Here is a 14,119-nt window from a genome sequence, read left to right on the forward strand (position 1 = left end):
AAATAGAATAATATTATAATCTTCAAAAATAGAATAATATTATAATCTTCAAAAATAGAATAATATTATAATCTTCAAAAATAGAATATTATAATCTTCAAAAATAGAATAATATTATAATCATCAAAAATAGAATAATATTATAATCTTCAAAAATAGAATAATATTATAATCATCAAAAATAGAATAATATTATAATCTTCAAAAATAGAATAATATTATAATCTTCAAAAATAGAATAATATTATAATCATCAAAAATAGAATAATATTATAATCATCAAAAATAGAATAATATTATAATCTTCAAAAATAGAATAATATTATAATCTTCAAAAATAGAATATTATAATCTTCAAAAATAGAATAATATTATAATCTTCAAAAATAGAATAAAATTATAATCTTTAAAAATAGAATAATATTATAATAGTTAAAAATAGAATAATATTATAATCTTTAAAAATAGAATAATATTATAATCTTCAAAAATAGAATATTATAATCTTCAAAAATAGAATATTATAATCTTCAAAAATAGAATAATATTATAATCTTCAAAAATAGAATAATATTATAATCTTCAAAAATAGAATAATATTATAATCTTCAAAAATAGAATATTATAATCTTCAAAAATAGAATAATATTATAATCTTCAAAAATAGAATAATATTATAATCTTCAAAAATAGAATAATATTATAATCTTCAAAAATAGAAGAATATTATAATCTTCAAAAATAGAATATTATAATCTTCAAAAATAGAATATTATAATCTTCAAAAATAGAATAATATTATAATCTTCAAAAATAGAATAATATTATAATCTTCAAAAATAGAATAATATTATGATCTTCAAAAATAGAATAATATTATAATCTTCAAAAATAGAATAATATTATAATCTTCAAAAATAGAATAATATTATAATCATCAAAAATAGAAGAATAATGTAATCTTCAAAAATAGAATAATATTATAATCTTCAAAAATAGAATAATATTATAATCTTCAAAAATAGAATAATATTATAATCTTCAAAAATAGAATATTATAATCTTCAAAAATAGAATAATATTATAATCTTAAAAAATAGAATATTATAATCTTCAAAGATAGAATAATATTATAATCTTCAAAAATAGAATAATATTATAATCTTCAGAAATAGAATAATATTATAATCTTCAAAAATAGAATATTATAATCTTCAAAAATAGAATATTATAATCTTCAAAAATAGAATAATATTATAATCTTCAGAAATAGAATAATATTATAATCTTCAAAAATAGAATATTATAATCTTCAAAAATAGAATATTATAATCTTCAAAAATAGAATAATATTATAATCTTCAAAAATAGAATAATATTATAATCTTCAAAAATAGAATAATATTATAATCTTCAAAAATAGAATAATATTATAATCTTCAAAAATAGAATATTATAATCTTCAAAAATAGAATATTATAATCTTCAAAAATAGAATATTATAATCTTCAAAAATAGAATAATATTATAATCTTCAAAAATAGAATATTATAATCTTCAAAAATAGAATATTATAATCTTCAAAAATAGAATATTATAATCTTCAAAAATAGAATAATATTATAATCTTCAAAAATAGAATATTATAATCTTCAAAAATAGAATAATATTATAATCATCAAAAATAGAATAATATTATAATCATCAAAAATAGAATAATATTATAATCTTCAAAAATAGAATAATATTATAATCTTCAAAAATAGAATAATATTATAATCTTCAAAAATAGAATAATATTATGATCTTCAAAAATAGAATAATATTATGATCTTCAAAAATAGAATAATATTATAATCTTCAAAAATAGAATAATATTATAATCTTCAAAAATAGAATAATATTATAATCTTCAAAAATAGAATAATATTATAATCTTCAAAAATAGAATATTATAATCTTCAAAAATAGAAGAATATTATTATCTTCAAAAATAGAATAATATTATAATCTTCAAAAATAGAATAATATTATAATCTTCAAAAATAGAAGAATATTATAAACTTCAAAAATAGAATAATATTATAATCTTTAAAAATAGAATAATATTATAATCTTCAAAAATAGAATAATATTATAATCTTTAAAAATAGAATAATATTATAATCTTTAAAAATAGAATAATATTATAATCTTCAAAAATAGAATAATATTATAATCTTTAAAAATAGAATAATATTATAATCTTCAAAAATAGAATAATATTATAATCTTCAAAAATAGAATAGCTTGCTATGTCAATGATGTGTTTGGCCCAGGAACTACTAACGCACGTATGGAGCAATGGTGGTTCAAGAAATTTCCCAATGGTGATGAGAACCTCTAAGATGAAGACGATCGCGGCCGGCAAACTGCGGTTGATAACGAACATTTTGAAAGCCTTAATTGAAGCCGATCCTCGTAAAACCACACGAGAAGTTGCTGTTGAACTCGAAGTCGGCCACTCAACAGTTGTTCGCCATTTAAAGCAAATCGGGAAGTCAAAAATATTGGATAAATGGGTGCTGCATGAATTGAATGATAATAAAAAAAAAAAAGTCGTTTTCAGTAACACACCCTCACGACTAGGATGTCATATCAACTTGGTTGACCTTAGTATTATTCCGCAGACTGTGACCATCTCCAAATTTTAATTTTTAAAAAAATTTTTTACTAACAATTCATCCCGGCTTTGCTCGGGCCCTATGTACTGTTCATAACTTGCCCTACGCGTGAATACACTTTATGTAAGATTTCAACTATTTAGACCCAAAATTGTCTGAGTAATTTTGTTGAGACCACGGAGGTAAATTTTTTATAAATTGGACGCCAATTTTGACCCCTTAACAATTATTTTGGTCTCAAATCACAATATAAAGTTTTACCCATGTCCAAGTTACCTACATCTAAAATTTCAAGTCTTTAGACTCAAAATTGGCGGAGAAATTTCGTAGAATCGGCAAAGGTCAACTCTTTCAACTTTGCCATTTTGGCAGCCAAATTTTTGCCCCTAAACTGATTAAAATGCTTGCCGCCTGTCTGAATACCCGTTATGTCAAAATTTTAAATGATTAGACCCAAATTTCGGTGAGTAGTTTGCTAGACACAACAAAGGTCAAATCTTTTGAACTTTGACCTCTCGGAAGCTTAAATTTTTTACCCAAAATGATTAAAAAGCTTGCCCTATCTCTGAATACCCTTTATGTAAAATTTCAAATGTTTAGACTAAAAATTGTCTGAGTAATTTGGTAGAGACCGCAGAGGTCAAATTTTTTTAACTTTGACCCCTTAACATTTATAGTTTTGGGCTCAAATCAAGTTATTAAGTTAGATCCATGTCCGAGGAACCTATATCTAAAATATCAATTGTTTATACTCAAAATTTGTGGAGAAGTTTGGTAGAGTTCTCAAAGGTCAAATCATTGAACTTTGACCCCTTAACAGCCGAATTTCTGACTGAAAACGGATTACAAAGATTTTCACAAATTTCAGTACCCTGTATATCAAATTTCGAGTCTGTAGACTTAAAATTGACAGAGTTATTGTGTAGGGAAATGTACACACAGGCACGTTCACTTTTATAGATATATAGATTTGTTTTTTTTTATTTTTCAATTAAAAATTTTTTTTCTTAAGCTTTTAACATTCTTTTGGAATATTTTTAGCAATGTTTGCTTAAATGAAAGAATGCATGTAGTATGGTCTGTTCTTAGAGGTGATAGATTTGCAACATCCATGCTGAAGACATTAATATTTTGCATAAGCACAAAAACCTAATAAGTCTTTCATATATTCTGTGAAAGTGAGAATGTGTTTGAGAGGACACTTCTCAACCTATATACTCAACAAATTTTTGATCTACATACTTGAAATTTGGTATGTAGGATATTCAGATATGTGGAAAACTTTTTAATCCATTTTCATCCGGAAAAAAAAGACTGATAAGTGGTCAAAAATACAAAAATTGGTACTTGGGCGTCATCGAATTTATATCTGTTTGTCAACTGTTTTACGACTCTGAATGCATGAATCGTTCATATGACAGTTTTCTTGTGTTAAGAATAAATAGGTTTGAAAACACTTTTTAAAGATTGTCAAGCTGGCCTAATGGTTATCATACGTGACTCAATGTCTTTAGGTGTTAGTTTCGATCTCAGCTCGAATATTTTTTCTTTTTGACAATGCACATGTGTCAGTTTCTTTCCTTTTTTTTTTTCTTTACTTCATTTTTTTTTTTTTCTTTACTTCATTTTTTTTTTTTCCTTTACTTCATTTTTTTTTTTTCTTTACTTCATTTTTTTCTTTTTTTTTCCTTTACTCCATTTTTTTTTTTTTTTTTCTTTACTTCATTTTTTTTTTTTTTCATTATCCATTTTTTTTTTTTTTCTTTACTCCATTTTTTTTTTTTTTTTCTTTACTCCATTTTTTTTTTTTTTTTTTTACTCCATTTTTTTTTTTTTTTTTTTAGAAAGGAATTTAACATTACATTTAATCCCGGCCAACACAAGATACATCTGCTAGTATATAATATTAAGAAGGTTCCTATTTACTTTCCTCCCCATAAGGGCAGAGTTAGACACCAAGGTCGTTTTTAATGTGGGAAAAGGAACAAAAGTAAAAATTGTCTCCGTCGTGAAGGATCTCTTGTTCACTATAACGGAGAACGAAAAATTGGAAGTGCAGCATCAAAACAGATACTACACTTTGATCTTGGCCCGAAGCCAAGAAAGCTTCTCATGCTTATTTAGAAGGTCAATGCTTTTTTTTTTTTTTTTTCCAGGTAAAGTAAAAGCAATCGGAATATCAAATTACCACCCGCAGCATCTGAAAGAACTTTTAGGATATTGCAAAATCCGTCCCGCAGTCCTTCAGGTCAGTTCTCAAGAATAAATGTTTGTTTTTTTTTTTTTTTTTTTTTTTTTTACATAGACGTCACCACATTATCAAGGCCAAGAGGCCACTCAAGGATAAGGGTTAAAGAATGTACATTAGAAATTGGACAATAAAGTAATCATTAGTAATGAAAATTTGGTAAATTTTATAACTTATATAGAACGGCTCATCAAGAACTTGTTTAAATTAGACTTGAAGACAACCATATTATAGTCAGCCGGAAAGCAGGAAAACGGAAGACAATTCCACAGGCGTGCAGTTCCAAGAAAGAAGCTCTGTTCATGGAATCTACGTTTAGGTTTAGGCACAGATAAAGAGTGGGGGAAATTATTGATAGTGTTTACAGCTAGACGAGTGTTTCTTGTGAAAGTTTGGCGAGGGGGGACCATAGATTGAAGCTCAGTCGAACACTTCCCATGAAAATAACGATACATCAGAGACAAACTCGCAACATCTCTTCTGTGAGATAGAGGTTGCAAGGAAGAGAAAAGGACATCTCCTACGAGGCTACAAAGTCTATTTTGAACTCTATCAAGGCAGGCCAAGTCCTTTCTAGCAGCTCCTGCCCAGATGTGGCAACAGTATTCCATCCTTGGACGTACCTGGCTCTTATATAGATAGAGAATAGCATCAGCAGTGAGATATCTACCGGATCGATAGAAAGATCCCACCATTTTTCCAGCGGCCTTGGCAACAGATTTGATGTACGTGTTCCATTTAAGATCAGGAGTAATGGTCAAGCCAAGAAGCTTGTCAAAACTTGAGGCCTCCTGAAGACGAGAGCCATTCATTTCAATTGATGCCAGATGTGGATCAGAATGTTGATGATGTAAAGAGAGAAGCTTGGTTTTAGATGCATTAAAAGTAACCAGCCACTCCTTACCCCATTGTACTACGTGCTCAAGATCAGAGGAGAGAGAATTGGAGAGAACTTGGTCGTTTACTGTCTTAGATGTGCTACCATAAATGGTAGTGTCGTCAGCGTAGATGTCTACAAATGATGTAAGGATGTGATTTGGAAGATCATTAATATAGATCAGGAAAAGAGTTGGGCCCAGGATGGATCCCTGAGGGACACCGGCATTAATACTGTGAGCTTCTGATTTTTGCCCCTCAACTACTACTCTTATGAACCTATCAGAAAGAAATGATTTAATAATTGAGAAGACATTTCCAGCAATACCATAGCTAGAGATCTTATGAAGTAAACCTTTATGCCATACCCTATCAAAGGCTTTAGATATGTCAAGAGCAATTGCCCTAGAAAGGTTGCCTCCGTCGAGAGATTTGCTAATCCTATGAGATATAACTGTAAGCACATCTGCTGTAGATCTAGCAGAACGGAAACCATATTGAGTGTCACTAAGAAGGTTATTTTTGTTGAGATGGTTGATTACTTCTGTATTTAACACAGATTCCAGCAACCTACTCATGACGCACAGGAGACTTATTGGCCTGTACTGAGAGGGGGATGAGCGATCACCTGAATTCTTAAATACAGTGCATACTGATGAAATTTTCCAGGGAGATGGGAAACTATTCTCCTTAAGACAACGTTTAAACAGTTTTGTAAGTATGGGCGCTAGTTCTTGTTGAAGTTTTTTGAGTACTATAATTGGAATACCGTCAGGGCCAGTTGCTTTACTGGAATCAAGGTTTTTGATTAGCTTGGCAACATCACGTACAGATATACGTATATCACATAGCGTGTTTTCTGATACAGGAGGAAATATTGGGGGTTGGCAGCCTTGATCACAAAGGGTAGAATTAGCTGCAAAGTTCTTGACAAAGAGTTTGGCTTTGTCTGATGCTGACGAGATTACCTCAGGTCCATTGATAATAGTTGGGATGGAGCACACGCTTCTGTTCAGGATTCTGTTTGCTATTTGCCAAAACTGGTGGGAACCAAGCCGCTGCTCAGCTACTTTGGACTTAACAGATTGAGCATACAACTCTCTTGCATTCTTTATTACTTTCTTACAATGGTTGCTGGCAGTCCTGAAAACGGCTTTAGTTTTCATACATCTATTACGTTGGAAACAGTGGAAAAAGTGATTTCTGTGCGCAATTGCAGCAGCACATTCTGGAGAGAACCATGGCTGGCTGTTAGGTTTTTGCTGAAACTTTTTCGAGGGTATGAAACAGTCAATACCTACAATTAACCATTCCATCAGGTCTAATACTATAGAGGACACATCCTTTTTAAACATGGAATGCAGAGGTAGATCAGATATAAATGTACGGAAGCTATCCCAGTCAGCCTTAGTGTATCGATATACTGTACGATGGAGAGGTACGTCTGGGGACTTATTACATTTCATTTTTATCTTAATTGATACAACAGAGTGGTCGGAAGATCCAAGAGGCGACAGAACAGAAACTGAACATAGTTCAGGGCAAGTTGTGAGAAAAAGGTCTAGTAGGCTCGCATACTGGCCGTCATTGTTGGGCACACGGGTAGGTTCCTGAACAATCTGAGTGAGGTCATAGACAATGGAGAAATCATGACAGAACCTCCCCTCATCATCGGTCTTGTTAGAGTGGGTCAACCATTCGACGTTGTGAACATTGAAGTCACCACATACGTGAATGTTAGCTGAAGGACAAGCAGATAGGACTTGGTCAATTTTCTCAGATATGCTTTGAAAGATAGTAACTCCGCTGTTATGGGAGCGATAGAGAGTAAATATAAATGCTGTAGTGTGAGCTAAAGCAACCCGGAAGCACATATAGGGTAAGTTAGGATCTTCCCTGGAGATGTCCCTACCACATGGAAAGCTATCCCTAATATAGGCACATATTCCATGCCCATGGCGATCTTGGGGGTCAGATTTAGAAGTTAAGTTAGAGTAACCTTTAATTGCGAACTCTTCTAGGGAAATAGCCTATCCAATGCCAGTTTCACTTAAAAATAAAAGGTCTGGTTTAGTCTCCTGTAATTGGGTTTCAACCTCTGGAAGGTTAGAACGTAGACCCCTGATGTTGGAGAAGGAGACATGGTAGTAGGGGTCTACGTTGGAAGTTGGAGAACCGGGTTTAATCGTGTATTTTTTCTTGAAACTTGTCATGATGAAATTTTGGAATTTGTGGACTAGGTCGTCAGATTTACTTAGAGCAGGACAGAGAGGGGAAACTAAGAGAGAAAAAGAAACAAAGAATTTTTTAAATTTTTTTTTTATTTGTAGCTAATGATAAGGTAAAGCCGTAACAATTACCCACTAGTATGGCATCGAGAGGCCCCACCAGAAGCTACTGCATGGTCCAGAATCCATTCACCAAATGGCAATACAGCGGCTCCAGTACTTTGCACCTGCTGATAGGACAGCCTCCTTGGTGGTTAATCCAAGGTTCGGGTCCCTGACTATCAGGCGGATAACGTCAGCCCAGACAAAACGTTTACCTCCAGCACTCTTACTAGTGACATGGCTACAAGGATAGACATAGAAACAGAAAATTTCCGTCATCTCTGCCAACTGTTCGCGCAAAATACTGCCAACCTAGAAAACAGCTTTTTCTTCTCCCTTTGTCAGAAAAATCACTCATTAAAAAATGAGGACTGAGGGACAAATAAGAAGAAGCGAGAGTAACAGGAGCTGCTGATAACGCATCCACAGTGCGTTTTCTACTCTCCATTTAAAAAAAAAAAACAAAAAAAACTATTAAGTATTCTACTTAATAAAAGTCCAACGGACGTGTTTAAGGGAAAGTATGGTGATAGATTCCCCTCTCACGAACTAAGAATGAGTACAAATTCGTAATCTATTTTTGCAATCAACTTGGTAGATAAATAAACATTTATGGACGAGAAAGAAAAAAAAAAAAAGCTAGCATTTAATAAAACAGAAATACATAAATTAAATACTGAAATAAAGTGGAGTTATTAATATTTGAATCTAAAAATAAAAAGTATGATTAAAATTGAAATCACTTATCTCAACAAAAACACGTCCGTCTCCATAATGTAAACTGAAATGAGGAATTTAAGTTAACAGCGTTCAAAAAGATTTTTTTTTTTAAATTAACCGTTACAAGAAAAGCGTGATTTTATTCTGAACTTTAGCTAGTCATGTTTTAAGAAACTTACGATAAAAAAGAAAAGCGGATGGGGGTGGGGGTTCTTCCGAAAGTTACATAAATTAAATACTGAAATAAAATGGAGTTATTAATATTTGAATCTAAAAATAAAAAGTATGATTAAAATTGAAATCACTTATCTCAACAAAAACACGTCCGTCTCCATAATGTAAACTGAAAATCAAGTTTAGAGCACAATTGAACCATGATACTTGACTTTTGTATTTTAAACTTTAGTTAAAACCATTTTATAAAAATATTGGAGCTCCTGACTCTTTTGTCTCCCAAATTTTCATCTGCTAAAATTTTAATCGCGTGATTATGGTGTAGTGTCAATAAAATAAACTATTCAAGTGCCGCTTTTTATAGGTTTAGCTGAATACGATATCATAAATCACTTTATTTGTACTTATGCACTTATGTTACCAGGCTGGCAGGTGTTTTGTTACTATTCTGTACTTTCGCCTAACAAATTAAAAAAAAAAAAGATATTGTAAAACTTGAATTTATTTATATATATATATATATATATATATATATATATATATATATACTAGCATTTCAGCTCGGCGTTGCCCGGGTGTTTGGAGGTGTATGTTGAGCAAAAAAAAAAAAAGCGGTCAATTCGTTTAACTTTGACTCCTATTATGACCCCTTTACATTTATTGTTTCGGGCTCAAATCAAGTTATTAAGTTAGATCCATGTCCAAGGAACCTATATCTAAAATTTCAAGTGTTTAGACCCAAAATTCGCTGAGGAGTTTGGTAGAGTTCTCAAAGTTCAAATCGTTGAACTTTGACCCCTTAACAGCCAAATTTCTGGTCGAAAACGGATTTCAAAGATTTTCCCAAATCTCAGTACCTGTATGTCAAATTTTGAGTCTGTAGACTGAAAATTGACAGTTATTGCACAGAGAAATGTACACAAACACACACACAGACACGTGCATTTTTATATATATATGTATATATATACTAGCATGTGTGGCCGACGTTGCCCGGGTGTTTGGAGATGTATGCTGAGCAAAAAAAAAAAAAGGTCAAAACGGTCAATTTTTTTAACTTTGGCCCCTATTATGACCCCCTTAACATTTATTGTTTGGGGCTCAAATCAAGTTATTAAGTTAGATCCATGTCCAAGGAACCTATATCTAAAATTTCAAGTGTTTAGACACAAAATTGTCAGGAGTTTGGTAGAGTTCTCAAAAGTCAGATTATTGAACTTTGACCCCTTAACAGCCAAATTTCTGGCCGAAAACGGATCGCAAAGATGTTCTCAAATCTCAGTTCCCTGTATATCAAATTTCGAGTCTGTAGACTAAAAATTGATGGAGTTATTGCGTAGGGAAATGTACACAGACAGACAGGCACACAGACACGTTCACTTTTATAGATATATAGACTAGCATTTCAGCCCGGCGTTGCCTGGATGTGTATGTTGAGCAAAAAAAAAAAAGTGGTAGTAGGGAGGCAGGCTCGAGTCCGTACCGCAAAGGAGGAAAAGAACGGAGGAAAAAAAACTGACGTCTTTGCGGTTATGACGACCATCAAACCTGAAGTGACTTATGTTTACATTAAGGCTAGACAATCGAAAGGAGAGGATATCTTTCAAAAATATTGTCAGAAAAAACGACCCCCCCCCCCCCCCGTAGAAAAGTGCCTAGTTGAAGGTGAAGATATTAATGTTTTCAGCCAATTTTTCGATATTTGTTGTATGAAAGGTCGAACTTCAAAACGATATTGATCTTGGTAAAATTCATCGCTTCTGTCGAAAGTTTAAGGCAGACATGCAAACATACATACATTTATATATTGGTAACTAAAAATTTTCGACCCAAATCGATTAAAAGCTTGCCCTATCTCTGAATACCCTTTATGTAAAATTTCAAATGTTTAGACCAGAAATTGTCTGAGTAATTAAGTAGAGACCGCAGAGGTAAAATATTTTTTAACTTTGACCCCTATTATGACCCCTTAAAATTTATTGTTTTGGGCTCAAATCAAGTTATTAAATTAAATCCATGTCCAGGGAACCTATATCTAATATTTCAAGTATTTAGACCCAAAATTGTCGGAGTTTGGTAGAGTTCTCAAAAGTCAAATTATTGAACTTTGACCCCTTAACAGCCAAATTCCTGGCCGAAAACGGATCACAAAGATTTTCCCAAATCTCAGTTCTCTGTATATCAAATTTCGAGTCTGTAGACTTAAAATTGATGGAGTTATTGCATAGGTAAATGTACACACACACACACACACAGACAGGCACACAGACACGTTCACTTTTATAGATATATAGATAGATAGACTAATAGATTCAAACAAAAATATGTATATGGAAACAATTTTTTGTTTGCTGTAAAGATTTTATGCAAATATTATGCAAGTATAAATCATGTAGAATATCTGCATGAATATAATTACATGTAATAGTTAACTAAAGATGATCATTCCATAAGAAAACCGAAAAAACTAATAGGGAATTAATTAAAATGAATGTTTAAAAGAATATGCAAATTAGCTAGATCTTTTGCTAGTGAATGCAATTCCATAACCCATATATAAGAAAATTGTATTTTCTTTTTAAATAAATAGAAAAGAGGGGTTTTAATATGAATATCAATACACACAAAAGAAAAACGAATTTATAGGAGTATAGATATAGATATAATCATCTTTAGTTAACTACTAGCGGGGGTACCCGGCGTTGCCCGAGTGTTTGTTTCCGGGACGGGGGGGTTAAAAAATGTTATGGTAGGTAAGTAGGAAGGATCAAACCCGGAGTCATGAGTAAAAGTAGGAAAATAAAGTGTGAAAAAAAACAAAAAACATCTGCAACGTTAACAGTTCGGCCACCAAGAAAAGTCCATTCCAGTTGTTTAGGAAAAAAAAACAAAAAAAAAAACGACTACGGTAGGTCGGCGCGAACGTGAAAATATAATGTGAATTGTCCAGCACGCTAACCACTACGCCACAGAGCACTGCAGCTTAGTTTAGTGATTTTAAATAACTTCACATGAAAGAACTACAAAGCCAAACCGGTGTTCTCTTCTCAACTGTTCCTTGTGAACGATTCCCAAACGGTGTTAAGTGGTGGCAGGGGGAGGAGGAATTTATTAGAGAGAAAATATTTTACCACTTCCATTGATCTTAACCGATTTTGGCCGTGACTTCTCAGCAGAAAAAGTATAGAAATCTAAGATTATCGAGGAATTTGAGAAATAATAAGCCTATAACACACCTCAGATATTGTTCTGCCGTTTGTGCATATTATATTTGCATGAAATATCTTGATTTTTAATCCTATTAATGTCAAAATCAGATGGGAAAAAATGAGTTCATTTTATTTATATAGAGAAGAGATATTTTTTTGGAGCGGGAGGGGGGAATTGACTACGCATTAAATTAGGCTGTATCTCATCTATAACGCATCGAATGCTGTTTTCCGAGTGGTCTATTCTGTATGGTTTATCAGCATAGACATGGGACTTTACATATTCACAAAAGAAATAATCTAATGGGGTGAAATCACATGAACAAAGTGGCCAATTAACGAGTTATTTCCTGAAATAATTCGTTCATCAAATGTTTCTCTCGGTAAATTGATCGCACTACTTGCAATTTGCAAACGCTGCACGTGTGTCAGTATCTTCATGGTGAATTGCCAAACCAAGTTGAACTTATACTAAACAATAATTGCTAAATCTGCAATTAAAGAAATAGAATTGTCAGTTTAAAGTTCGCCACCTCTAAAAGCACACACACACGCACACACACACATATATATATAGGGATAAAAATCCGAAGATATGATTTAAAAATTGAGAAAGAAAACCTAAATGTTTGATATTTCGTCTTGTGCGGGCTTGTTCTACAGTGAAACAGCAAAAAACAGTTTGAATAAATTCATGATTTAAATTTGTTTGTAGTTATAAAAAAAAAAACATTTTATTTTCAGTAATTGTCTGTATTTTTGAGATGAGGTGTTTTCATTGATTGAGATTGTCGGACTGACTTCCTCATCTTGTTTGTTATCGTCACAACGTTTCAGCCGTTTTGCTCTCCGGCCTTCATCAGGTGTTTGGATCGAACTGGTTCGAGACTCCTAACAAACGGTTCCCCAATTCGATACAAAACACTTGATGAAGACCGGAGGGCAAAACGGCCGAAACGTTGTGACGATAACAACCAAGATGAGGAAGTCAGTCCGACAATCTCAATCAATGAAAACACCTCATCTCAAAAATACAGACAATTACTATTTTTGTGGATGTTCAGCGTAAATGGAGACACCCTGATATTATTGTAGTAAACAGCACCTTTTTTTATAATAAATTATTAGGTGGAAGCACATAATTGTTACAAAACACCCTCCTATTCCCATGTTAAGAATGGCTTTCAAAATAATATTATTTCAGCACATAACAAAAATACATAAGTACCGAACGTTTTATAATTTTAAATGATAATTTGATAATGATAATTTTTTTTTTTTACTTGATTTCCACCTGAACATTTTCCTTTGAAATGTCGACTTCTATGGGATTTTGACTATGCTGAAAATGAATATCACATTTAAATTTTCCGCAAATACGTAGTTTTTTGAATATTAAACAATATAATTTTTTTATGTTAAAAATGGTGGCCATAGTTTTGCGCCAGGAGAAAGTTTTTTTTATAGTTTTACTCACTTTGGAACGTGTAAGCGGTTTGAAAAATAGTATCGAGTGTTAGGTGAAAACAAAAATAAATGGCCGCGAATTGACGCCTAAATATTTAAAGTTTTGATAATGATTTAAAAATAAAAATAAAACAAAATACTATTAGAAACCCCTCCAATATATGCCACAGTAAAATATAACATGGGTTTCCAGCAGTATTTGGTTTTATCTTTATTTTTAAGTCATTATCAAAAAAAACGATATTTTTTTTGAAGATTGAAGGTTCAATTCTCAGTGTGAGCGACCGAAAAATACAAGTTCGAATTACTTACGACGTTCGGATTGTGAAGTAAATAAAGGGTTTCGTTCGAAATTCCGTCCAAATTTTTCAGAGTTCGACAGAAATATTCCTATGTTCGACAAGATACACCTAAAGAAGGTCGGAGGTTACA

The 14,119-nt window shown here is 31.8% G+C and overlaps 1 protein-coding gene across 1 annotated transcript in view; it reads left to right on the forward strand.

Moving 5' to 3' along the window:
• The window catches only part of LOC145263633 (glyoxal reductase-like), an 84,385-nt gene that overhangs the window by 39,413 nt on the left and 30,853 nt on the right, over positions 1–14,119 (forward strand). Inside the window, exon 5 of the mRNA XM_080120485.1 lies at positions 4,820–4,911. Within this exon, the coding sequence (XP_079976611.1) occupies positions 4,820–4,911 (92 nt within the window). The remainder of the gene's footprint in view (positions 1–4,819; positions 4,912–14,119) is intronic.

Source organism: Euprymna scolopes, chromosome 39, assembly GCF_053919585.1.
Source record: "Euprymna scolopes isolate OS-2025 chromosome 39, ASM5391958v1, whole genome shotgun sequence".
In the NCBI taxonomy this organism is placed as follows: Eukaryota; Metazoa; Mollusca; class Cephalopoda; order Sepiida; family Sepiolidae; genus Euprymna; species Euprymna scolopes.